Source organism: Saimiri boliviensis, chromosome 11 (assembly GCF_048565385.1).
Source record: "Saimiri boliviensis isolate mSaiBol1 chromosome 11, mSaiBol1.pri, whole genome shotgun sequence".
NCBI lineage: Eukaryota > Metazoa > Chordata > Mammalia > Primates > Cebidae > Saimiri > Saimiri boliviensis.
Genome location: NC_133459.1, coordinates 22,942,501 through 22,969,236, shown reverse-complemented (window position 1 = coordinate 22,969,236; position 26,736 = coordinate 22,942,501). Strand labels below are relative to the sequence as shown.

General features: G+C 40.1%; 1 protein-coding gene and 1 non-coding gene across 19 annotated transcripts in view; one reads left to right on the top strand and one right to left on the bottom strand.

The window, feature by feature from the left end:
- Positions 1 to 1,499: 1,499 nt before the first annotated feature.
- The window catches only part of SRRM1 (serine and arginine repetitive matrix 1), a 30,327-nt gene continuing 5,090 nt past the window's right edge, over positions 1,500 to 26,736 (bottom strand). For 2 of the 18 annotated variants that reach the window (XM_039473684.2, XM_039473698.2), the window contains 15 exons: positions 26,306 to 26,476; positions 23,247 to 23,362; positions 21,703 to 21,906; positions 20,762 to 20,956; positions 20,357 to 20,476; positions 18,263 to 18,537; positions 13,515 to 13,595; positions 12,945 to 13,031; positions 10,720 to 10,864; positions 10,321 to 10,362; positions 7,911 to 8,021; positions 5,637 to 6,101; positions 4,618 to 4,813; positions 2,885 to 3,094; positions 1,500 to 2,607 (listed from right to left, as the gene is read on the bottom strand). In XM_039473684.2, coding sequence (XP_039329618.1) covers positions 2,503 to 2,607; positions 2,885 to 3,094; positions 4,618 to 4,813; positions 5,637 to 6,101; positions 7,911 to 8,021; positions 10,321 to 10,362; positions 10,720 to 10,864; positions 12,945 to 13,031; positions 13,515 to 13,595; positions 18,263 to 18,537; positions 20,357 to 20,476; positions 20,762 to 20,956; positions 21,703 to 21,906; positions 23,247 to 23,362; positions 26,306 to 26,476 — 2,523 coding nt within the window. In that variant the 3' untranslated portion in view covers positions 1,500 to 2,502. Of the gene's footprint in view, positions 2,608 to 2,884; positions 3,095 to 4,617; positions 4,814 to 5,636; positions 6,102 to 7,910; positions 8,022 to 10,320; positions 10,363 to 10,719; positions 10,865 to 12,944; positions 13,032 to 13,514; positions 13,596 to 18,262; positions 18,538 to 20,356; positions 20,477 to 20,761; positions 20,957 to 21,702; positions 21,907 to 23,246; positions 23,363 to 26,305 lie in introns of all 18 variants that reach the window. The other 16 variants (XM_039473688.2, XM_039473703.2, XM_039473690.2 and 13 more) reach the window with 14 other exon arrangements.
- LOC120366259 (small nucleolar RNA U13) lies at positions 7,760 to 7,862 on the top strand. The gene has a single exon (XR_005580989.1). It is a non-coding gene; the product is annotated as a small nucleolar RNA U13 (small nucleolar RNA).

The window sequence follows — 26,736 nt, the reverse complement described above, 5'->3', positions numbered from 1 at the left end:
TTGGAGTGCAGTAGTGTGATCATGGCTCACCACAGCTTCATGGGTAGCACAGACTACAGGCACATGCCACCATGCCCAGGACTTTCGAGGTCTCTCTATTGTTGTCTAGGATGATCTCAAATTCCTGGGCTCAAGCAATCCTTAAGCCTTGGCCTCCCAAAGTGTTGGAATTATAGGCACGATCCACCATGCCTGGCCAGTAAATATTTAGGAAGGGGAAAACAAACAAACACAGAAACTTGAATTTTTGCCTGTGCAAGCGGTCAGTGCCCCAACCCTCTCGTTGTTTAAGGGCCAACTGGACTCTAGTGATGTTCACGGTTTGTTCATATTGGAAAGGAAATGTCAGCAACAACCATCTTAGAAGTATTAACATGCTTTTCCTGTATCACAGAATCGTAAAATCAAAAGGAGCCATGTGGGAGGCCCTTGAAAATTAAGTTGCTGCACACACATGTGAAATACTATTATCAACCATGGATACAGTGTAGAGTCATTCACTCCACACGACCTTAGTGCGGTCCCTACAGAAGTTCCGTCAGGCTTCTTTGCTTGTTACAAATCACCTTAAACACCACTTGTTAAAAACAGTTCCTCATTGTTGAAGGTATATTTACTGTCTATGTCTTTTGAAATTTGTAGGCATTTTCTTCCTTGTTTTGCTTTAAATGCCAAAAACTTTTTTTTTTTTTAAAACAGAGTCTCACTCTGTGGCCCAGGCTGTAGTGCAGAGGCATGATCTCAGCTCACTGCAACCTCTGCCTCCCAGGTTCAAGTGATTCTCCTGCCTCAGCCTCTCGAGTAGCTGGGACTACAGGTGTGTGCCACCAAGTCTGGCTGATTTTTTTACCTTTTTTTTTTTTTTAAAAAAAAAGTAGAAACAGGGTTTCACCACGTTGACTAGGCTGGTTTGGAAACTCTAACCTCAGGTGATCTGCCTGCCCTTGGCCTCCCAAAGTGCTGAGATTACAGGCGTCAGCCACTGTGTGCAGCCCAACTACCAGAACTTATAATCAAACTATACACATGTCAACCTGCTCAGCTTAGGTTTCTAGTGAACTTCACATGAATGTTGCTATTTTACCTCATACTACGTTAACAACTCCAAGTTTCCTCTAAAATTTTAAATGCAAAATGAACTTGACTGTAGATAGCTAAATACTAAGCACACGCACACAGACAGGGGCACACAGAGCCCTGACAGGGTGTTCCAGTCGTTCCTTAGCTTTCATTCACTTGCTGACATGCCAGGCTCCTTCTGCCTCTGGGAGCACACAGGCACTGTCTGAATGCAATGCTCTTCCCTCTGCCTGGCGGACTTGTCCCACTGGTATTTTAAATGTTCTATTTACATGCTGAGACTTTGCCTTCATAGTGCTCAACACAGTAGTTGTTCAAAGATAGTAAAACCTTAATTTCATCACCTTTTCTTTCCCTTGCCCAACTCCCAACACACCAAAAGGTTTATGGTGCACTACTAAGAAAGTAAAAGTAAAAGTGAGTGGCAAAATTTTTAAATTTAGAAATTTATTCTGTTTAATCCACAAGCTTTATATAGCTTTAGTTTAAAAAAAAAAAAAAAAAGCAAAAAAAAAAAAAAAAAATCACAACAAAAACAGTGAAACCAAGACACTATTCCAAAGTCTGGGCCCTTCCAGCCTTCCAAATATAAGAGTTCTGAAAGTTGTCTATACCAACTGGAAGAACAAGACAAAAATATGAACAGAGCCATGACATTTCATTAAACAAAATTTTATGTAACTGAAGGATCCTTCCTGGGACTAGCTCATTGCCTTTACAAAAGAAAAAACAAAACAAAACAAAACAAAAAACAAAACCAGAATAGAATGAGTCCAGTGTTCCAAATCAACTTGTTACACATCAATATAAACCCACAGTGTCCTGGCAAACAACATGCTTTCATTTTCTGTCTTATTCTAGAGCTCGAATCCTGATTCACTTCAGCAGAGACTCCACAGGCAACAGGAAAGATTGTGGCATTAAAATATTCATTTATATTTTTGTGGTAGTTCAAGAGAGTGGTCTTATTTCTGGGCAAGCTTACAGACCATACGAGGTCAGAAGCATAACTTAAATGGGTGCTAAGACTCAAATGAAAAAAATGTAAAGAAAAAGAAAAACAAAAAAACCGAAAACAAAAAACAAACAATAAACCCCTCTGGGAATAGCCAGGGCATTTAAAGGAACCATAAAAATGCCAAGAGTATTTAAATCCCCTTTTTTAAAAAGGGAATTTTTTTTTTGGCTTAAAATATTTCACTCTAAATGAATTATGTCAGCTGTCAATGAAAGAATGTCACTAATACACCGTGGACACCTTTTGCAATGTAAATCCATGCCCTTTTTTTTTACATGGTGAACTTCAACCTAGCAATTATTACAACAAATGTTATAGTCTAAAGCTCAAACACATTTTTAGCAATTTTGAAATTGAACTGCGTACAAACCAAATAAAATTTACATCATAATAAACGTTTCCACCTAAGACTGTGGGGACACTTGGGCCTTCCTCATTGATCTCAGGGCCTTTTCACGCAGGTGCTTTTCTAAGTCATCAAGGTTATCTTCAGCTTCACTTTCAGTCTCCTAAAAAAAAAGAGAATTTACAGGGTTAATAAGTGTTGAGAGCCTAGTAGGAAAAGCTGAGTCAAGGGCAGAATCAAAGTGTGGGGGATGGCTACATGACCGAATATACTAACCCCCAGGGAACTACACACTTTAAATGGGTGAACTATATGGTATACGAATTTTATCTCAGAGTAGCCAATTAGTGGATAAAACAATGTTGCTAACGCTCAAAACAGAATGACTCTGCTACCTGTATGTATACTGCAAGGCAGCCACGTACAGAGTTCATAAATACCTTCTTGGGCTCTGGCACTGCCACTGGCTCTTCCTGTGCTAGCGTGGTGGTGGCAGCTGCAGTGGCTGCAGGGGTTAGAGCCGCCGCAGCAGCTGCAGCCACAGCCTTTTCCTTCTTGTGTTTTTTGTGTTTCTTGTGCTTCTTATCCTTTTTGTGTTTCTTGTCCTTCTTTTTCTTCTTTTTCTTTCCACCTCCTTCTTGATCCGAATTCTAGGGAAAAGACAAACAAAACCACCCAGCATTTATCATCCATCTGATTAATATTCTGTCCAACTGAACATTTTATTTCCTCAAATCCCCAAGGGACAAATCTCAAGATTTCTGAAAGGCTTTAGAGGGTGTGAGTAGGGAAGGCCCAAGACCAATTATCGCCAAGAAAAGTATTCCAAGTCAGGGGCCATCTCCAGTTGAATTCCAGTTCCTGAACTATTTGACCTCAGAAAAATTGTTGAATTTTTCTGAGACCTTTTTATTTAAAATAAGTGTAATAATCCCTACCTGATAAAGCTCTTGTGAGAATTAAATGGGAATATCTCTATCTCCCCCATAATAATATGTAGCAGTCTTGCTCCGCTATAATAATTTAATCCATATTTCAATTTCACATTTCTTTTTTTTTTTTTTGAGACGGAGTTTCGCTCTTGTTACCCAGGCTGGAGTGCAATGGTGTGATCTCGGCTCACCGCAACCTCCGCCTCCTGGGTTCAGGCAATTCTCCTGCCTCAGCCTCCTGAGTAGCCGGGATTACAGGCACGTGCCACCATGCCCAGTTAATTTTTTTTTGTATTTTTAGTAGAGACAGGGTTTCACCATGTTAACCAGGATGGTCTCGATCTCTTGACCTCGTGATCCACCCGCCTCAGCCTCCCAAAGTGCTGGGATTACAGGTGTGAGCCACCGCACCCAGCTCAATTTCACATTTCTAAGCAATTACTGAAAATTCCTCACAATCCAGGTAGCCTGCACAACTATTCAGTCAACCCAATTAAAGATGGACATCTGAGGCCATAGGAGGAGGATCACTGGAAGCCAGGAGTTCAAGATCAGCCTGGTCAACACAAGACGACCCTGTCTCTACAAAAAGTTAAAGTCAGCCAAGTGTAGTGGCATGTGCCTGTAATCCTAGCTACTTGGGAGGCTAGGGCAAAGCAATCACCTGAGTCTAGGAGTTTTCTTTTCTTTTGAGATGGAATCTTGTTCGCCGCCCAGGCTGGAGTGCAGTGGTGCAATCTCAGCTCACTGCAACCTCTGCCTACCACGTTCAACCAATTCTCCTGCCTCAGCCTCCTGAGTAGCTGGGACTATAGGCATGTGCCACCCTACCCAGTTATTTTTATTTTTAGTAGAGACAGGGTTTCACTATGCTGGTCAGGCTAGACTAGAACTCCTGACCTTGTGACTGCCTCGGCCTCCCAAAGTGCTAGGATTACAGGTGTGAGCCACTGCAACCAGCTGAGTCTAGGAGTTTTAGAGTGCAGTGAGCTATGATGTGCACTCCAGCCTGGATGGTAGTGTGAGACCCTGTCTCAAAAAACAAACAAAAAAACAGATGGACATCTAACCACTGATTTTACGCAAGACAGAATCCTGGCCAAGATCAGATCTCTAACTCACAAATGGGGTAAAAAAAAATTTAAACACCAATATTTTAATACCCCAATGATACTTTCTCTGCTTCAAACTGACCACATACATGTTTATAAAAGGGCATCCAAAACAAGGCAGACACATACTCTGGGTGGTGACGGGCTTGGTGTCGGGCTTTTGGCCTTTTTGACCGGTACAGCTGGTGACCAGTTTGTAGACGGTGACTGAGACTGGATGGGGGACGGAGGTGCTGGGGGCTTTTTAGCTGCTGGCTCAGGAGACCCGGAGACAGATCGGGAGGATGAGACCCTCCTTACAGACTGTGGGCTTGGTGAAGCAGCCCTAGACAAAAAAGAAAACATTCAGCATTGAGAACAGACTTCTCTTCATATGAGAAAACAACCCAACTACATTGTACAGCCAGTTAACGAATTTCAAATGTTTTTATAGCACTTAGATTGTTGGTTGATTCTACTAACGTCCAATGTACGTCACCTGTTTCCTAGAGGGCGGCTATAGCCCCGTAATCCTCTATCCGTTCTGTTAATACTTATATAAAATTAGTAATGCTAGCTCCTTACATCACACACAAGAAATGTTCTACGTATCACTCAAATTTAGTTTTGGAAGCATATCCCTCAAAAACAAATTGATAACTGCTAAGAACCAAGTAAAAGCCTATGGCATTTAACTTATGCCATAGAAACTATCCCCAAAAGGAAATAGGATCTGTAAATAGAACCTGAAGTTTGGCTTAAAAGCTCATATTCATAACTTATTCCTTTTTTTTTTTTTGAGATGGAGTTTCGCTCTTGTTACCCAGGCTGGAGTGCAATGGCACGATCTCGGCTCACCGCAACCTCCGCCTCCTGGGTTCAGGCAATTCTCCTGCCTCAGCCTCCTGAGTAGCTGGGATTACAGGCACGCGCCACCATGCCCAGCTAATTTTTGTATTGTTAGTAGAGACGGGGTTTCACCATGTTGACCAGGATGGTCTCGATCTCTCGACCTCGTGATCCACCCGCCTCGGCCTCCCAAAGTGCTGGGATTACAGGCTTGAGCCACCGCGCCCGGCAACTTATTCCTTTTATATGGGGAAGGGGAGCTTCCAAATATAAAGAGCTATGTTAAGTATTCCTAACCAAAAGGCATAAAATATTTTTACTTTTTTATCTTTTTAGGTTCCGGAGTCCTGGAGACTCTCCTAATGGGCCTAGTACTTGGAGATGGGGACTGTCTTCTTTGGGGTGATGAGGACGCTCCTCTTCGGACAGGTGGAGGACTTGAGGAGGTCTGAGGAGCTCGAGGCCGTGGTGAGGGCGAATGCCGTTTGTTTGGTTGTGGTGATCGGGCCTCCCGGGTAGACCGGCTTGGGGAAGACCCTTTCCTATGCTTGGATGATAATGAAGGTGAACGTCTCTTGGTGACTGGGGAGCTTCTTTGTTTGGGAGGTGGAGAATGGGAGACCCGATGCTTTGGTGGTGGAGATGGTGATGCTCTTCGTTTAGGAGGGGGAGGAGGAGAAGCTGTTCTTCTCTTTGGAGGTGGAGAAGGAGAGTATCTCCTCTGTATTGGAGGAGAGTATCTTCTAGGAGAAGGTGAGCGCCGACGTGGGGGCGGAGAAGGAGTCCTAGGAAAAATACACATTATTAAGCTGAAAGGCTCAACAAAATACAGAAACAGGATGAAGAGAGAAGTAATCAGTAATTTTGGCTACACCATAGTTACCACTAGGCAAAGGGGAATATATTTATTAAGTGAACATGCCATCTTTATAGTCTCACTTAAATATCAATAAAACTTGCTTATCTCAGCTGACTACAACACAGGGCATTTTGTCTGCAGGACTAAGTACAAAAAGGAAAAAAAAAGGCATTTGAATTAACAAAAATTTGCAATTTTTGGAAAAGGTGAATTTGTGAAGTCTTTTAACAACTATATGAAATCAACAATCTTTTTTTGTAAAGAGAATCTTTGCACTGTATAACAAATTAACTGTGAACATCAGTTATCATACAATAACCAAGTTACTGTATTAGAAGGACCCCATTACAGTCACTTAGGAAGTCTGTGCTTTCAAGAGCATCTTATATAGTATCCTCTCTGAATTAGCATTTGGACTCTGTATGAATAATTAAGAGTTCACTGCGCAAGCCTTAAAGACACTTCTACCTCCCCTCAAAAAGACTGTTCCATTTTCTGTCTCAAAAGACCACTTTTCAACAGAAGTCTACTATTGCTAGGCAGAATGCATCTCCAGGAAAGACCAACTTGGCCTTTCTCTTAATGCTTAATTCCTATACAAAACTAACTTAGCTCTTAGGAATTAGACTTGACTATAACATTCAGCCCCAACTGCCTAATTTCCTCTTGGATCTTGCAGTATTTCAACTTGAAGTAAATGCCTGCCCAGAGTTAGCTTTACAATAGGCCATATTTTGGCAATGTGGTAGGGAACAGTTTCATCACTGTATTTGGACAATTATTCAATAATTCTGAACCCCCTATTTTCTCACCTGAAAAATGCAAACAATACCAACTATTAAGCAAGGTCACTTTGAGGACTAGTAAAGCACATAAAGCACCTAGGCTTTACAGGCATGTAATAGGCATTCAAGAGCAGCAGCCAGGCCGAGTGCAGCGGCTCACACCTGTAATCCCCGAACTTTGGGAGGCTGAGGCGGGAGATCACCTGAGGTCAGAAGTTGAGAGCAGCCTAGCCAAAATGGTGAAAACTCATCTCTACTAAAAATACAAAAACCGGCTGCGTGCAGTGGAAGGTGCCTGCAATCCCAACTACTTAGTATTACTAAAACAGCAAAACCATTCCAGTTTTCCACTGAAGAATGTCCCTTTTCTATTCTAGGACCTTACATCTCTTTAGTTCCTGCCAATCTGTGACTGTGTGTCATTGTTTTGCATGACTGATACTTTTAAATACTGGTCAGGTATTCAGTAGAATAACTTTCAATTTGGGTTTGTCTGGTATTTCCTAATAATTAGACTGAGGTTTGGCATAATTGGTAAGCATACTACAGAGGTATCCAGGAAATGCTATAAAATCTACCTGTTTGCCCATTTAAAATGTACAATTAAATGGTTTTAGTATATTCATATAGTTCGGCAGCCATTACCACCCCCATGTCCACGCCACCCTAATCTATTTTCTATTTCAGATTTGTGTGTTCTAGACTCTTCATAAAAATGGAGTCATATTTGATCTTTGACTGGCTGAACCATGCTAGTCTACTAACTCTAGTAACATGTAATAATCAGAAAAATTCAGAGATACTTTTGTAGTTCATAAGCATGATGATTGGGTTTTCACACGCACACGAGATGTACCTCTCTCCAACCCTGTTATGAAGTGGGCACCATTACTCATCTTACGTGTGTGGAGGGCTGGGAGATGCTCCACTTAGCATATTTGGCAACGTACCTTCGTCGTGGTGGTGGTGTGGGAGACCTGCGCCGTCGAGGAGGAGGGGCGGGTGAAGGAGACCGTCGCCTTCTGGTGGGTGGTGGGGTTGGACTTCTCCTCCGTCTACCACTAAACCAAGAATAATTTAGTTAATTTTTTTTTTTTTTTTTTTGAGATGAAGTCTTGCACTGTTGCCCAGGCTGGAGTGCAATGGCACAATCTTGGCTCACTGCAACCTCCCCCTCCTGGGTACAAGTGATTTTCTATGACTTAGCCTCCTGAGTAGCTGGGATTACAGGCCTATAGTTAATTTTGAGTCAGCTGCATCTACAGTTAAGTGATCCAGAAGACAAGGTTTCAATTATCATTAACCCCAAGGGCAGCAATGGTTACTACTAAGTTTCAGAACACTGTTTTTCAAACTGTAAGTCAAGATCATTTCAAGACCCTGGGTGGCAGCATTTAAAAACTTAGTAATATCCCCTTCCTTTTCCCCTCCCTCCCTCCCTTTCTTCCTTAAAACAAACAAACAAACAAACAAACAAAAAAAACCCTCAGTAATAAAACCACAGTGTTTTACTTGTGACAAAGGTAAATACCGTTTTGCGAAATTTTTGTTTTACTCTGGATCATAATAGAAAACATTCTTCACATGACACAGAGTGAAACAAGTTTGGCAACACCGAATCAGAGCACTGCTTTTTATTTGGGATACACATTAGAACCACCTGGGAAGCTTATGTGAGATTTATGTCTACCAGGTCCGGGCTAAGGTCCAGTCAGGTGTTTTTTGGAAAGACTCTCCAGGTGATTCTGATTCTTTGTTAGGAATCAACTGCTTTAGAAACTCTAATACAGAAATTCAAAAATGCTAAGTCTCAAGTGGCTTAAGACCCAAATCTGGATGTCTCTGCTCCAAGCTCTTAATTTTTTTGCCCAGGACAGGACTCATGTTTCCTATGAATCTGGAATTATGTTTTGTCTTGGTTCCCCTTTGAAACTAAGGAAAGCTATGTTAACTGAACACACCAAATCCTAAAATTCATTACTAAATTTTCCAACTTAAATTTGCTTATGCTTTTTGAGGACTAATGCTTCACACTAACACTTTACATATAAAATATCTGAGACCGGACTGTATCTCTCCTTCTAAAATATGATACTGAAGCATAATTCCAGATAATCCTTCCTCCATCTGTAAATCCTAGGAACCCGATGGCAATTTCTAATGGCATTAAACTTGAAGCTGCCAGTATATAATTTAAAATACTTTTTAAATGATGAGAAACAAAACAAAAACATCCTGGAGTAGAGCAATAAGCATCAGTGTTGATTGTACTGCAGTGAGAAATCTCTTTCCAGAACAGAAAGTAGTTCCATAATTTGGTGGGGAGGGGAGATCGAAGAGAATACATTGCACCACTAATCTAACTCTGAAAAGCAATTGTTTAGTTGCTGTGCTAGCAACTTCACAAATGCCAAGAGTAATTACAGTTGGGAAAAGAATGCTTTAGCATCCAAACTGATCTTTTTTAGGTTTTTATCTTTCAGTATCAAGCAGAAGTTTTCTCCACAGAGAAATATCCTGTGCTTTTTTTTGCTCCACTAAAAACACCGCTCACTGGTTCCTTTCCAAGAAAATACTCTCACTGATGAGATTACCTAAAAGAACGCAGCTTCAAAAATTAAGCTATGAAAAGGACAGTGGGATAGCTTCAGCAAGGATAAATACTTCAAAATTCAGTAGCAGCTAAGGCTCCCCAAAACAGAAAGCTGGTTAAGACAGACTAGTGTAATGTCAAAGGCATAGGGCTAATATTTGACTTTGTCACTTTGTGACCCTAAGAAACTGCCACATCAGGGCCTCTGTCTTCTCACTTATGAGATTAAAGCCTGAATTAGGGTTTGGCTCTAAAATTTTACATTTTCATGGTCACACTGACACTAATAATCAAAAGTTTCAATAAAGATATGCAGCCCACCTTTCTACTGAACAGGGCCAAAGTCTTCCAATCATTTTAAATATTTCTAAAGTTTCTCCCTAGTTCTTCTTGCCCTCCCTAATGTCATAACAAATACACCCACAAATCTAAGGAGCAATTAATCCCATCTCTTGAAAAGTATACAGATACTGTTAAAATCTGTGTGCCACTTGATATAAGGTGATGCAAATTATCACAAAACAGCATAACCAGATATTAAAAATCTAAGTTCAAATAAGGGTCTAAAACAAATAGCTCATGTATATTCCTGTCACTAATCCAATGTGTTTTTAAAAAATACTCAAACCAAAACAACTTAGGAACTGGACAGCCACAGCCACAGCTACCATACATTTAAGAATGAGGTGAGGTCACCTAAACAGAAAATTAAGTTACTAAAACTTTTTGACATGTAACCCTAATTTACAAAGTAGTGTCTAACCAACCTTTTAGTCACTGGCGATTGCCATCGCTTTCCCATCTGCATCCTGAGAGCAGTGGAGAAAAACAAATGTCAAGAATTCTATTCATTCAATTATTTACTTGGGTGGATTAAATACCATTAATGAAGATATTTAAAAATATTCAAAGGTGTTAAGGAGTTATTGCTGTAACTGTTTGGTTTATTCTTCTAATCATGCACACATATATGGCATGGTGGTTTAAAATTTACCAGTTCTAATTTAATAACCGCCCAACAAAGCGAAACACAAAAAACCCTAAAAACCAAACAAAAATCCAACCACATCCAAGTACTTGAAATAAAGGAGTCAACCAAATTCTTTAGTCCCAAGTTATATGAGAATTACAGAACACAGGGAAGACCACTTAAGAAAAGATGTTACCGAGGGGAAGTCTCTTTTTGGCGCTTCCGTGGTGATGGAGAGGCACTCCGGGAAGGGGAATGTCTCCGCCGCCTGCCAACCTCACCATTCTTCACATGGGATCTCTTGGGTCGTTCATCTTCTGAGGAGGAGGAGGAGCCAGAGTCTATAATTACACAACAAAAAAAATGTTACACTACGTTTGTGCTTGAATCTATCCAAGTTTTCCAAATCTAGGTGGATGGAGTGTTCATTAGTGTAAGCATGTATATAAATAAGCCACCAGTTCTGAACAGAATCGTTATCAATATCTGCTCAATGATTTCAAAGCCAGGTATATTCATTATACAAATAAGACATAGAAATCATTTCCACAGTGCAATCCAATCAAGATGGCACACTCTGGGCACAGTGGCTCCTACCTGTAATCCCAGAACTTTGGGAGGCCAAAGCAGAGAGATTGCTTGAGCCTTCAGAGTAGCTGGGATTACAGGCCTCTACCATCACACCTGAATAATCTTTGTATTTTTAGTAGAGACAGGGTTTTGCCATGTTGGCCAGGCTGGTCTCCAACTCCTGACCTCAAGTGATCTGCCCACCTCAGCCTTACAAAGTGCTGGGATTACAGGCTTGAACTAATGCGCCCAGCCTAGTATATTTTTGTAATAAAAAAATGCAACAAGCAAAATGAATAGGGTAGTTGTTTTTTTTTTTTTTTTTTTAAAAAAACAAAGTCTTGTTCTGTCACCCAGGCTCCCAGGCTGGAGTGGAGTGGTACAATCTCAGTTCAATGCAACCTCTGCCTCTTGGGTTCAAGGGACTCTCCTGCCTCAGCCTCCCAAGTAGCTGGGATTACAGGTGTGCACACCACTATGCCCGGCTAATTTCTGTATTTTTCGTAGAAATGGGGTTTTGCCCTGCTGGCCAGAATGGTCTCGGACTCCTGACCTTGGCCTCCCAAAGTGCTGGGATCACTGGCGTGAGCCACTGCACCCAGTCTAGATTTTTAAGAATAGGAAAAGATGTTCTAAATATACTGTTAAGTTAAAAAGGGAGGCAACATATCTATAGAACCCATTAATTACAGGTCAGAGGCTGAGCTTCTATGTGGTTTTATCTTTTCCTTTTTCTATATGCACACAAAATTCCTGAATAAAAGCACTGGAGGGCTTGAAAAAGAATGATACGGGCCGGGCACGGTGGCTCAAGCCTGTAATCCCAGCACTTTGGGAGGCCGAGGGGGGTGGATCACGAGGTCGAGAGATCGAGACCATCCTGGTCAACATGTTGAAACCCCATCTCTACTAAAAAAAATACAAAAAACTAGCTGGGCGTGGTGGCGCGTGCCTGTAATCCTGGCTACTCAGGAGGCTGAGGCAGGAGAATTGCCTGAACCCAGGAGGCGGAGGTTGCGGTGAGCCGAGATCACACCATTGCACTCCAGCCTAGGCAACAAGAGCGAAACTCCGTCTCAAAAAAAAAAAAAAAAAAAAAAAAAAGAATGATACTTTTCAATTTTATACTTCTGTTTTCTGTTTCACTATTGTATCCTAGGGACCTATTACTTTTATAACAATGTAACAGAAGATTAAATTTTGCAAAAGGACTTAAAAAAAAAAAGAAAAGAAAAAGAAAATCCCACCTTCTTACGACAGATTTCTTTTTTTTTTTTTTTTTTTTTTTTGAGACTGAGTTTCGCTCGTTACCCAGGCTGGAGTGCAATGGCACGATCTTGGCTCACCACAACCTCCGCCTCCTGGGTTCAGGCAATTCTCCTGCCTCAGCCTCCTGAGTAGCTGGGATTACAGGCACGTGCCACCAAGCCCAGCTAATTTTTTGTATTTTTTTTTTTTTTTTAGTGGAGACAGGGTTTCACCATGTTGACCAGGATGGTCTCGATCTCTTGACCTTGTGATCCACCCGCCTCAGGCTCCCAGAGTGCTGGGATTACAGGCTTGAGCCGCCGCACCTGACCCCTTAGACAGATTTCTATGTAGGCAAGTAAGTACCCGTGCTGCACATAGATGTTTATTTATTTATTTATTTATTTATTTTAGAGATGAGGTCTCACTGTGTTGCCCAGGCTGGTCTTGAACTTCTGGGCTCAAGTGATCCTCCTGCCTCCGTCTCCTGAGTGCTGGATTACAGACATGAGCCACTGCAGCTGGCCTATACACAGATGTTTATATATAAAATATTTATTATTAGGAAATGTAATAGAAAAAAAACGTAATCGCTGCCCATACCAGATGAAGACTGCTGGTTTTGTCGTCTGTATTGGCGTCTCTGCTGCACAGAATCTGCTGCAGCCATTTTGCCACCTTTATCTTCTTCTGAAAGATGGATGCATTTACAAAGTGTTTCTTTAGTTACGCATATAGAAAATTTGACATTTGAACAGGAAAACAGTCTCTCAAACCTTCATCTGATCAAAATATCAGTTGGATCAAAAATATCACTTTTTTTAAAGTTGTTTAAAATGCCAATTTACATGCTGATTTAGACTATCTTCACCAAATATAATCAAATTTATTTAGGCATTTATTACAGGTCAGGCTGGGTGCCAAGCATTTTACAAGCAGATACAGTTAATGGCCAAAAACCTCTACTGTCCCTATTTCAGAGACCAGAGAAGTAAGGTTCAGATAAGTTAATCAAAATAGAAACAGTTAAAGGCTGGAATGGGGGATTCCAACCAAGTCTGTTTGACTTCAGAGTCTTAGCTCTTATCCTATACTCAATTGTCAAGCAGAAAGGGATGACCAAATGTATAAAAAAAATCAACATCTCACACACACACACACACACACACTTACCCGATTCAGATAACTCTACTTTTCTAGGCTTCGGTGCTGGTGAAGGGGATTCTCTTTTCTCAGTACCTTTATGTTTTGTCACTAAAAAAGAGTAAGGGTGGGGAAAAGGCTTATGTACAAAAAAGGGGCTATACAAGATACCTTTTAATTTTTAAAATTTATTATTTTTAAATAAAGATGGGATCCAACATTATATTAGTCAGGCTAGTCTTGAAATCCTGACCTCAAGCAATCCTCCTGCCTCAGCCTCCCAGTGTTGGGACGACAGGCATGAGCCATTGCACCCAGCCAAGATGACTCTGGTCTCACAAAAATGGGTGTGACTATTCTCAAAGATAATTTACCAAGAATTTAAAAATTCCCTCAAGACCTTCTTGTCATATCCGAACACTATCTGAAGTGAAACAAGAATTTTTAAATGTTTAATGAAAGGCCTCAAAAAGTTATACAATGATTTCCAAATCTTGAGATTCTCCTAAGAAAATCAACAGTTAAGAGAAATTGAGAGCTGCTACTGAGTGCTACTTGAGCTCCACAATCTAAAACATACACCCTCCATACCCACACTCACTCTCTCACACTCAACTTCAGAGACTTCATCAACATGAAAGCTTTTAAGTAACCTCTATAGGTGGGTTCAGAAAAGTAAAAGATGATAAATGATTAGGAAATAGGATCTGATGAAACTTTCACAAAGATATTTGGTCTAGAAAAGAAGAATGGCTGCCCAACAGGCTAAAGGTTCTTTATGTAGAGCATAATCTTCACAACAGCACAAGGGATTTAAAACACCCAAGAAAAAAAGTAGACCAACACAAATGGCAAAACTTATTAAATGAGAAGACTCAAGGATTCTTTCCAAAGAGTTGTTTAAAAAAAAAAAAAAAAAAAAAAAAGGCATTTCTATACCTACGTAGTAAGATATCAGTGAGTATCCTATGAATTATCCAACTGTCTTTTAACAATGGCAAATTGTTAATTACCTTTTGTAAGCCTGCTGTATTATACATACTATGAACACTTGCTAGTATCACATCCCTTTCTCCCTGCCCCGTTTCACAAGAGAGGAAACCTGAGGCTTAAAAAGAAGCAACTTTACCTCAGTCACAAGGCAATTTAAGTGAGCTAAGATGTGAATCCAAGAGTCTATTTTCAGTGCATGGGTTCTGATCTGAACAACTATCTCTGCTTATAGTATCTATCAATTGCTACAATGAAAATCTTTAAGTATATTCACATACAGTAATACATATACCATAGATTAACCTGAAATACCACTTGAGAACATCCCTGTAAGAAATAAACATACCGACAATTTGATCCCTTCAGGATCCTTATACCTGTCTGGTGTGATTAAAGCAATTACCATGGAATGTTTGACTCAGAATGCAGGTACATCTCATTTAACAGGCACTCACATTCAGAATTCTACAATGGTTTATTCTAAGGGGCAGTAATTAGAGAACCAGTGATCTAACACAGTAATCACATCTTTGCTAAAGTAGTCAAAATGAAGAATTTACCAGTATGCCTTTTCAATGAACAAACTTTTATTAAAATCTCTAACTAATAAGCCATTTGGACAAATCACTGAATTGGGTAAAGAATGGTTATCACTCAGTTAGATATCAGGAACCATGAAAGTACAAATAGCAAAGCATATTTAATACTTGCATCTTAACAAATTCAAAGAAATAACAAGTATAATCTATATACTCCTATCCTGGTTCAATACAATTGAATCATAGCATTATTGATATCACAAATACTAACACTTCAGATTTCTATTTTTCTAGATGAGACTTTACACCATTTACTTTGTTACGTTAATGTTTTAAGTATTCAAGGGGCAAAATCATTCTAGCATGAAGTCAGAAATCTTAGAAGGCAACTTTAAAACCAGTATTTTAAATTTACTCCAACAGTCCTATTAATTATTAATCTTAGACCTGCCCAAAAGATCACTTATAAAGGTAAGTTACTCTGTGACCAGCAACAATAAAGTAACCATTAAGTGTCTAGATAGAGAGCACAACTTATTTGGCCAAGCTAATCTAAATAAATCAAAACTACCACACCATCACTACCAGCACAGATAGTGGTAACATACTTCACTGTGTCACTAATCAGTCCAAGCACTATATTATGTACTAAGATAACGTCAATTTAACTATGAGATGTCAATAATTACAAATGTCTCCCCTAAGATCCCTTCAGATGACTGTATACTGTACTCCAAATAATTAACCTGTAAGTTACTCAAAATGCTTTTCCTGCCTCCCTCCCACTTCTTTTGCCCACTATCAAGAGCAGAGCCCTAAAGCCCTGATTAATAGCCACTACAGAAAACATAACCGTAAAATCTATTACATTTCAATGATGTTACTGTTCTAAGCAGTAGAAACTGCAAAGTAATTTCTGAAATCATACTACCAGGTAGAGAAGCTAAAGAATTTTACCCCTGCCCTCCGTCTCTCACCGTTAGCAATCAAAGAGGAATTCTGGGGTAGGAAAGTTGGGAAAAGTATCCATTATTTAACTGGGAATGACAACTCAAGTTTTATCCCTAGCTGGCTGACCTTAACTAAGTCACCTAAACCTGAAAATCTGTTTCTTGATGACAATTCATAAGGTCTTTTCTAGCTCTGAAATTTTATCATGGAGGGCTGGGATTGGTTTAATATAAAAGGTTATATCTGGTCCCCGTGTGGTGGCTCACACCTGTAAACCCAGGGGTTGGAGGCTGCAGTGAGCTATGACTGGGCTGCTATACTCCAGCCTGCATGACAGTGAGATGCTGGCTCTATTTTGACGGGGTTGAGGGAGGAAGAAGTTTTTTCCAAGTATAGCTCAAACCAATATTCAGCTCCAGTGGTGGGAGCCTGTGACTAAACTGCTTATAGTGCCTCTTTTTGGTACGGTTTTTGGACATGGAAACCCTAACCTAAAACCCACAGAAATACTTGTCTTCACCATGGCTTACTTCTTTCCTATGTACGTATCAACTCTGTCTTGTTTGCAAAAAGCATATGCCAAAACACGAGAAATTAGCATCTGTAAAGAGCCTTTTAAAAAAGTATCTAGTATTTGTTAACAACAAACCTATTTTAACAAGGATTTAGTTCTGTTCGGGTACTTTTGTTAACTCTTTGGCTATATGATATAAATAGAAAAAAAAAATCATCACTTGATGTGTTTTTGCAAAGTTAACAGGTGTAAACATTTACATTTTTTTTTCCCCAGAGTTTTGTGCTCCAGACAAGGAATAAATATTCAGAAGTACAAACTTCACAGGAAAAGACAAAATAGATCAGGGCCATGGGCTTCAGATTTGGATATGGAAACAAAACGGACTGAAATTTTCCCAATGCTGAAAAGCAGTATGGGGCATAAGGTTATGGTGATCCTGTGGCCCCTCTCTCAAACTGAGCACTGAACCTGGAAAAGTTAAAGGGTTCTCTTTCACTAGCTGCCTAAGGGGCTAAAAAAAGTGGACATGTCTTATTTAATCAATGTTATCACTACTAAAATGTCACAATTCAGAAAACATTACTTTTCACAGACTACCATCATCTGCTGGTCACCCTGTCACTCTGTCAGCTTATCTATGCCTGTCACAGACACAAAAAAGGAAAGCAAAATTTGCCTTTGTAGGTATCACCACATTGCAGCCTCCGGGAGTGAGGAGATAATGCAGCAGGGTGAGTAATTAGCAATGCCGGTCTCATTAAGCTCATTAAAATATAGAATAAAAGTTTTGCCTATCCTCATTTCTTTGTTTCTAACCTGAAATTTTCTCTTTTTTAAGAGTCAGGATCTCACTATGTTGCTGAGGCCAGCCTTGAACTTCTGGGCTTAAGTGATCTTCCTGCCTCAGCCTTCTAAGTAGCTGGGACTCTACAGGCTCCATGTCACCACACCTGGCTCTACCTGCAATTTTCGATATGGTCATAATAACCCCAGTATATGTTAATCTACAGATTGCTCCTTAAAATTCAATTGCTGTAGCAGCTTTTAGGATCCTCCCCGTCCCTTACTACTCACCTTTTAGGCTGTGTGTATCATTCCAGCCCTAAGCTCCAGAGAGCCTGGTTCAAATGGACACTACAGTTTTTTCCATGCGTATTTAATGCTCACAGAACAAACCCCAATAGACCACAACCTTCACTCAAGACTAACACAGCATTCTACTTGCCTGGCAGGATCACAGATCATAAATTCCTCAGAAATCAATCTGCAGAATAAAGCAAGGAGAACACTCAGAAGAACCCTGCCTAGAGCCTAAATTAAAAAAATAAATCAGCTTTTAAGAGGACACTATGTCCTTTGCTTGGGAGCGCAACACGGCCAAGAAAGAACTTTTGAGAATAGGAAGTCCTCTTACTTAAGATATCAAACCAAAAATCTTGAAAAAAAAAGTTAACCGGCCTCCTAGTAATAAAATGATCCCTTATCATGCCAACACAAACTTTGATATGTTACCCCAACTCCAACAGCCCATGGCTAGTAATAGATTTCTCCATCTGTGTAATGCCAGAGGGCTTTGCTAAAAGCAAAACTCTTTTACACATAAAAAAGCCCCAAGATTTTAAAGCAGGAAAAGAAGTAAGCCTATAAGCAAACCTACAGAGAATATCAGATACAAATATTACCTAGCTATTTCATATTTTGAGAGTGAAAAGGAAGCAATAACTATGCTTTGTAGCCAAAGAAAGGGAGAACATGTTTCATATATGTTTGATTTTTACCTTTACCTGAAGTTCTCCCTGGAGACACGGAAACTCGACTTTTTCTTGTACGGTTTGACTGCTGGGGTGTTGGGGAATGCCGAGTTTTGGGTGGTGGAGTTGCAGGAGGTGATGGCCTGTGCCTTCGCCTTGGAGGACTTGCTGAAGGAGATAACCTACGAGTTTTTCGAGGGGGGCTGGATGTTCTCTTGGGAGGCTTCTTTGGTGGTGACCGGGAACGAGATGAAGAGGATGATGAACTACTCCCAGACAAGGATGCTGATGAACGTCTTCTTCTGTGGAATAAAGTATTCATATTCACTAATTGTACACTTACAAAGAATGGCCTTACAGGTATGAACAGTTTACACAAAAATACAGCTATTTTTATCCGACTTTTGAGTTTATGTAGCTAAGCACATAAATGAGTCCAAAAGAATGGGAAAAAAACCGTAACCTAGGCCAGGAAACAGCTAGTTCTGACACTAAATAAACAACTTAATCTGACATATGCTTCTGTCTGTGTTCTCTCTCCAGTTATAAAACTTGTCAGGTAGAATGCTACAATAAAATAACTAACTAGTCCTTCTGCCTTAGGAATGGTATTGGTGTTTTGGAGTTTGCATACAAAATTTGGGTGGCAAGGTATTTTTCATTTAATAACAAAATGTTGAGAAACCTTTAGGTTGCATTTTTTAAAAAGATGTGCAAGACTAAGAATCATTTAGCTACATAAACTTAGAAGCAGGGGCCTCTCGAATTCTGCGGCAAAATTTGTGTTAAGTTCTGTTGCAATTATGTGTACCTGCAGAATTCACCTTTGGCGGAAGAATTCCTGAGAACCTGAAAAAAAGAAACCCTACCTTAAGTGTGAGATAAAAACTGGCTGAAAGGGAATCTTAAAACAATCTGTAAAATATTCTGAATGCTAAATGGCTGAGTAAGCACAATTAAAACATGCTGTTTGCAAAACTCCAGTATAAGAAATAGCTGTTTCCACTAATCTCATACTAGGAAGCACCAGCATTACTTTTCTCCTAAAGGGGAATTAGAAAAGTGTTGATGCATGAAAACGGACTGACCATTTACCTCACTGATCTCCTCTATGAACAGTTAACACATCCATTCTTTCTAACAATAGCAATTGTTCAACATACCTTGACAACTCCCTCCCCGAAGAAAATTTTCAAAAGTATGGGACTCTGAAAAACCTAACTGCAGAAACAAAGTAACTCTACAGAGCTTATTTGATGTTTCCCCTCTTTATTTCCAAGTTGATTTGGTTACCTGAAAAAACTTCAAAAGATTCAAAGAAAAAATTCTGTCCAAAATATAACTGGAAGCTTCATCATTCGTGTTCCTTCAAAAGCCAGGTGAAATGTATGGTCAAGAAGCATAAAAACTCTGCTACCAGTGAACTAGGACTTTACTTTGGGTAGATTCAGCCACAAACTTTTTGTTTAAAGTGATACATCCAAGATACAAATATTTTATCTTATGCTCATTTTAGAATGATTTAAGAGGAAAAAAAAAAAAAAGCTGGTACAGTTGGGGTTTTCAAAAATAACTAGACATGAAACTAGTAATAACAATTTAATCTATGGAACACAGATACATTCTCCTGGGATTATGGAAAACTTCCAAGTTATGCTACTTCTGTCTGAATTATTTATAAGCCTCATTACTTCTATAATGAAAAAAAAAAACTACACAAAAAATGCTTTTCTCAAAGTATAATAGCAAATTAATTACTTTAATACTGGTAAAGGGAGCTTACTGGCCCTATAATAAGTACTTTTCAGAAGCCAGTTAAAAGCCCAAGAGCAGGTGGCCAATTCCCTTACTTTACATAGGCTTTCTTGGTGAAGTCTGGAAGGCTAAAAGTTAACAGAAAGTACCAATAAGATGATGAATTCCTCCTTTATTTTCCAACACCAGACTAGACATTTTTCATAACATAAACAACTGCATTACACTTCAAATGAAACAAGCTCTTTAGAAGATATTATCTAATGAGTTCTTTCCTCCAGGGGACATTAATTTAGAGATTATTCTAAAAGAAAAATTATCCAAAACTGCCAAACACTTGACACCTCCAAATTAAAAAAATCTCACCGTCTTACTGGTGATCTACTCCTTCTATGCCTTGGTGGAGGAGGCATTCTCCTTGGTGGAGTTCTTCTTCGAGGAGATGGCCGCCTTCTTGGGCTTGGCCGCCTTCTAGGTGAGTATGATCTGCCATAATAAATAGAATTAGGTCCTGAATAAACCAGGAGTGAGGAATTTCTTGGCTTAGTTTTCTTAATGGTCACATTTAAAAAATAAATTTCTAGGATCACAATTTTCCATTAAATAGAGATTTTTGTGACACACAGAAAAGTGTCCTCAAATTTTCCATGTACATTAAAAAAATATTTGTACTAAACATCTTTCACCGTTTTGAAATTATTTATCTAATTGTACCCAGTAGAGTAGCATATAAAACCCAAGATCTTTGTTGATCTTAGAGCCACAACTCACCTCGATCGAGATCTATGGCGCCGTCTAGGTCGTGTGTGAGAAGGAGAGCGGGACCGCGTCCGGGATCTTGATTTGGACCGTGATCGAGATCGTGGTCGGGTCTTTTCCTTCTCCTTTTCTTTTTTGGAATTTTTTTCTGGAGAAGGTTCTTTAGGCTCTGGTACAGGTTCAGGTTTGGGAACTTTCAGAATGTCACTGTAGAAACAAAAGCTTTTTTTTTTTTCCTTCTTCTACTCAAGACTTCTAATTATACAATGATGTAATAAAGTCTTTCTTCCTTTGTAAAACTTTCCAAAATTTACGTACTTGTTTCTTGCTCCAAAAGATACACATATACCTATCAGTGAAACCCAGTGAGAAACTAATTTATTTTCTTTTCTTCTTTTGAGACAGGGTCTCACTGGGTCACTCAGGCTGGAGTGCACTGGAACCTCAACCTCCCAAGTTCAAGTGATTCGCCCACCTCAGCCTCCCGAGTAGCTGGGACTATAGGCATGTGCCACCATGCCTAGCTAATTTTTGTTATTATTTTTTTTTAGTACTGACGGAGTTTCACCATGTCCCAGGCTGGTCTCGACCTCCCGAGCTTGCGAGATTCGCCTACGTCAGCCTCCCCAAGTGCTGAGCTTACAGGCATGGGCCACCCCATGTGGCAACCACATACATTAACTGCAAAGTTGTCCACAAACATTGAGGAAAAAAAGCAAGTTACGATATATAAAATACCTGAGGCAACACAACCAAAAGACAGTAGTGGTCACCATCTTTGGGGCATTTTCTTTGAATATTCTCCTAAACAATTTCTTTTTAATAAACTAATTTTGTAATTTTAAAAACCTAAAAGGAAAATAAGTAGTCTGATTTTAACTCGGAGATGTCATATTCACAGTCACTATCAACAATCTAAAATTGTGACTATAAATGAATTTTTATGTACTTGCCTAGTAGAAGTGGCCTCTTGTACTGAAGGTTCTTTTACTTTCACTGAAGGTTCTGGGAGCTCTGGAGTTTTTTCCTTCTTTTCTGGAGCAGGGGAAGGACTCCGGCTCTTGGTTCTGTGACGGGGAGATCGAGAATGACTGCGCTTTCTCTCTCTCCTGACAGGGGAAGATCGTCTTCTAGGGGAAGGAGATCTGGATTTGCGTCTAGGATGAAAGTAATTTTTTTCAGGTTTTTGAACAACATGGAATGGGAGAGAAGAGTCAAAGGGAGAAGTGAGGATTAATGTTTAGTTACACTACTGTTGTTTACATCTGACATGTTTCCCTATGGAAATAAGACATCTTAATCTCATCTACTCAACAGGGAAGAGAAAGATAAGTAAATGAAAAGATACCATTCTCGAATATATCAGTTATAAGGGAGGAAAGCACTGACTTGGGACTCTAGACTTAGGTTCTTAATCACTCCCAGAGATCAAAAGACCAACTTTTCAGAGGCAAAGAGGATGCTTTAAAGCAAACTGATAATCTATGACAATAAATCAATACATCAAACTCCCAAACATGTAACGTTTAGATGCAGACAGATTACAACAGGGTTCATCAGAAGAGTCTTGGTATACCAGAAAAATGACTAGTGCCATTAAGGCAACATGTTCTTCAGAAAAGAGAAATATATCAAACATGCAGAAGATAGTTTTCTTGGAAGAGGAGAAGCCCTCTTTCTTTTTAGTAGTAGCTTGCTAACTTGAAGTTTTTTTTCTTATTCACACAGAAGGAAAATGGCAGACATACTTCATCAGTAGTCAAGTAGTTACCAACATGAAAATTTGTGCTTAGCTCTGTATTACTTCCATAAGGAGGTTTTAGTATCAAACATATAAATGAAAGGGATAAAGAAATTATCTCTTCTCTTTACTAATTCCAGCAGACATTTATCAAAGAAGTAAGCAGAACCCTAAAAATAAAAAGCCTAATGGAGTTCTCACCTCTTACCACAAATACAGAAGCTGAGTCGTGGATTTAAAAATGTGAACCTAACAATAGTCTCATTGGAAGGAAGAAGAAAACTAAATGATCTGAAGTTTGGGTTCAGTGCAACCATCTAAGAAAAGCAGAACAGGGAATTAGGTATTACATGAATGGCTAATGAGTACAGATTTTGAGTACATGTCTTTTTAGAAGAAAGGAAATTCAAAGAAAAAAAAGAGTCAGAGTACATTTTCAAAAACAGTTTAAAAATTAACTGTTATGAACTAAAGCAACATGGAAGAAAAGTTTAAAGTTTTGATTTAGGAATTTAAAGTCTGATACCTCATCAAGATTTGAGAGACACTTATTATTAAATAATCTGTCTCAAACAAAAGATGACAAATTTCTTTAGTCCAGAGGCAAGCCACAGTTCACCATGAAAACCGCATGATGACACAAATTCCCTGAATAGTGCTGTTAGATTCCTTTTTAACTAAGAAAGTTTCTACACACAGAATTCCTCAAGACCTAAAGTACCTATAAAACATAGTTATCCATCTATTGTATGATACCTTCTTGGGCTACGAGACCTCTCCCTTTTTTCTCTGCTGCTTTCTTTCTCTTCCTTATCCCTTTTATCTTTGTCTTCATCTTGCTTTTTCATAGATGCCAATTTTTCTTGTTCAATCTGCAAAGACCAGGTTTTCAAAGTACACACAGTTGAACATTTGACAACAACAAACTGAAGAATACTTTCTACATCTGCTAAACACCAATGCTATTAACTGTTAGCCTCCTTTCGAACCAGACTGTTCTTTCTTCACCCACACTACAGATACACATTAAGACTGGTATCATCGCCGGGCGCTGTGGCTTAAGCCTGTAATCCCAGCACTGTGGGAGGCTGAGGCGGGTGGATCACGAGGTCGAGAGATCGAGACCATCCTGGTCAACATGGCAAAACCCCGTTTCTACTAAAAATACAGAAAACTAGCTGGGCGTGGTGGCACGTGCCTGTAATCCCAGCTACTTAGGAGGCTGAGGCAGGAGAATTGCCTGAACCCAGGAGGCAGAGGTTGCGGTGAGCCGAGATGGCGCCATTGCACTCCAGCCTGGGTAACAAGAGCGAAACTCCGTCTCAAAAAAAAAAAAAAAGATTGGTATCATCGCCACGCATTTACAAATAAATACTCAGCGAAAATTAATCTCTAAGACCTGAACTAAAGAGATGCTTTCAAGCTTATTAAAAAAAAAAAATCACTTTCACTTTGGCCTTATTCTTCTGGGATTTCATCTGTATTGCCCCTATTAACAGCTTATGCTGGCTGGGTTGGTGGCTCATGTCTATTAATCCTAGCACTTTGGGAGGCTGAGGGTAAGCAGATCACTTGAGGTAGGAGTTTAAGATAACTCTGGCCTACATGGCAAAATCCCATCTCTCCTAAAAATACAAAAATGGGACCTGGGTGTGGTGGCTCACGCTGTAATCCCAGCACTTTAGGAGGCCGAGGTGGGCAGATCAACTGAGGTCAAGAGTTTGAGACCAGACCAACCAACATGGAGAAACCCTGTCACTACTAAAATTACAAAATTAGTCAGGCATGGTGGTACAAACCTATAATCCTAGCTACTCAGGAGGCTGAGGAAGGAGAATCGCTTGAACCCAGGAGGCAGAGGTTGTGGTGAGCTGAGATCGTGCCACTGCACTCCAGTCTAGTCAACAAGAGCAAAATTCCGTCTCAAAAAAAAAAAAAAAAAAAAAAAAAGTTGGGTGTAGTGGTGTGTGCCAATAATCCCAGCTACTCAGATGCTGAGGCAGGAGAATCACTTGTGTGTCTTAAAAAAAAAAAAAAAAAAAAAAAAAAAAAACTTATGCTGGCCAGGCCTGGTGGCTCAGCAATCCCAGCACTTCAGGATGCCAAGGTGGGTGAATCACAAGGTCAGGAGTTCTAGACCAGCCTGGCCAACATGGTGAAAACCCATCTCTACTAAAAATACAAAAGAATTAGCCAAGCGGGGTGGCGCTTGCCTATAATGCCAGCTACTCAGGAGGCTGAGGTTGCGTGAGCTGAGATTGTGCCATAGCACACTCCAGCCGGGGTGATAGGAGCAAGACTGTCTCAAAAAGAAAAAGGAAAAAAGAAAAAAAGCTTATGCTTACCTTTTACAGTGTTAAATTCAAATTTATTTTATTTTGTTTTTTGTTTTTGAGACAATTTCACTCTTGTTGCCCAGGCTGGAGTGCCACGGCATGATCTCAGCTCACCACAACCTCCGCCTTCCTGGGTTTCAAGTGATTCTCCTGCCTCAGCCTCCTAAGTAGCTGGGATTACAGACATGTGCCACCACGCCCAGGTAATTTTGTGTATTTAGTAGAGACGGAGTTTCTCCATGTCAGTCAGGCTGGTCTCAAACTCCTGATATCAGGTGATCCTTCTGCCTGAGCCTCCTAAAGTGCTGAGATTACAGGTGTGAGCCACCACACCTGACCTAAATTCAAATTTCTTTTAAGCTACATGCACTCAACTAGTAAGAATTTGGGCTGGGTGCGGTGACTCATGCCTGTAATCCCAGTACTTTGGGAGGCCCAGGTGGGTGGATCACGAGGTCAGGAGTTTGAGACCATCCTGGCTAACACGGTGAAACCCCATCGCTAACAAAAATACAAAAAATTAGCCAGGCATAGTGGTACATGCCTATAGTCCCAGTATTTGGGAGGCTGAAGTAGGAGAAGTGCTTGAATCTGGGAGGTGAAGGTCACAGTGAGCCGAGATCATGCCACTGCACTCCAGCCTGGGTGATAGATTGAGACTCCGTCTCAAAAAAAAAAAAAAAATGTAAAAATTGGCCGGGCTCAGTGGCTCACACCTGTAATCCGAGCACTTTGGGAGGCCCAGGCGGGCAGATCACAAGGTCAAGAAATTGAGACCATCCTAGCCAACATGGTGAAACTCCGTCTCTACTAACAATACAAAAATTAGCCAGGCTTGGTGGCATGTGCCTGCAATCCCATCTAGTCCGGAGGCTGACTCAGGTTCGATTACTTGAACCTGGGAGTTGGAGGTTCCAGTGAGCCAAGATCACACCACTGCACTCCAGCCTGGTGATAGAGAAAGACTCCGTATTAAAAAAACAAACGAAAACAAAAAACAAAAAAAGAATCTGTAAAAATCTACCAACCACCAGACTGGGAAAATGACATTCTTTTTTTTTTTTTTTTTTTGAGACGGAGTTTCACTCTTGTTACCCAGGCTGGAGTGCAATGGCGCGATCTCGGCTCACCGCAACCTCCGCCTCCTGGGTTCAGGCAATTCTCCTGCCTCAGCCTCCTGAGTAGCTGGGATTACAGGCACGCGCCACCATGCCCAGCTAATTTTTTGTATTTTTAGTAAAGACGAGGTTTCACCATGTTGACCAGGATGGTCTTGATCTCTTGACCTCGTGAGGAAAATGACATTCTAAGCTCAATGTTTGGTTGGAGAGAGGAGCAGTGAACCAAAACTGAATGTTTTAATACAGTACAGCAAGGCAGAACAACATGAAGATCTTAACTGTGTCATGTACAACCTAAGGTGTCTCAGCAGCCTGGCCAACTCTCAAATCAACATTACAACAAAGAAAAGGTTATTACCTGTCTTTGTTTTATTTCTTCTTTCTTCAGCTCTAGGAAAGCAGAAGGGATTCCCGCGATGTTTTCTTGTGCACTTAGCAGCAGGGGCCACAGTTCTCCCATAAATTCTCGAGCATTTTTTCCATTCAAAAATCCAGTCAGGTTGATTTGCATCATTTTGGAGTCTGGATTCTGCAAAAAGACATGACAGGAAGAAAAACAGGTTACTTCAAAACCAACCAACCAACAAATCAACCAATCTAAAACTCATTTAAATTAGTATTTTTTAAGTCTACCATAGGGGCTTAGATACATATATAATCCTTACTATTTTACAAATAGTCTTCCCTAGTAGGTTCTCAGCAATATAATCTCTAACAGATTACCAAATTCTCTCTCACTCTACCAAAAGCATCAGAGCAGCCTGTTAATCCTTTGTGGATTTCGTAAGT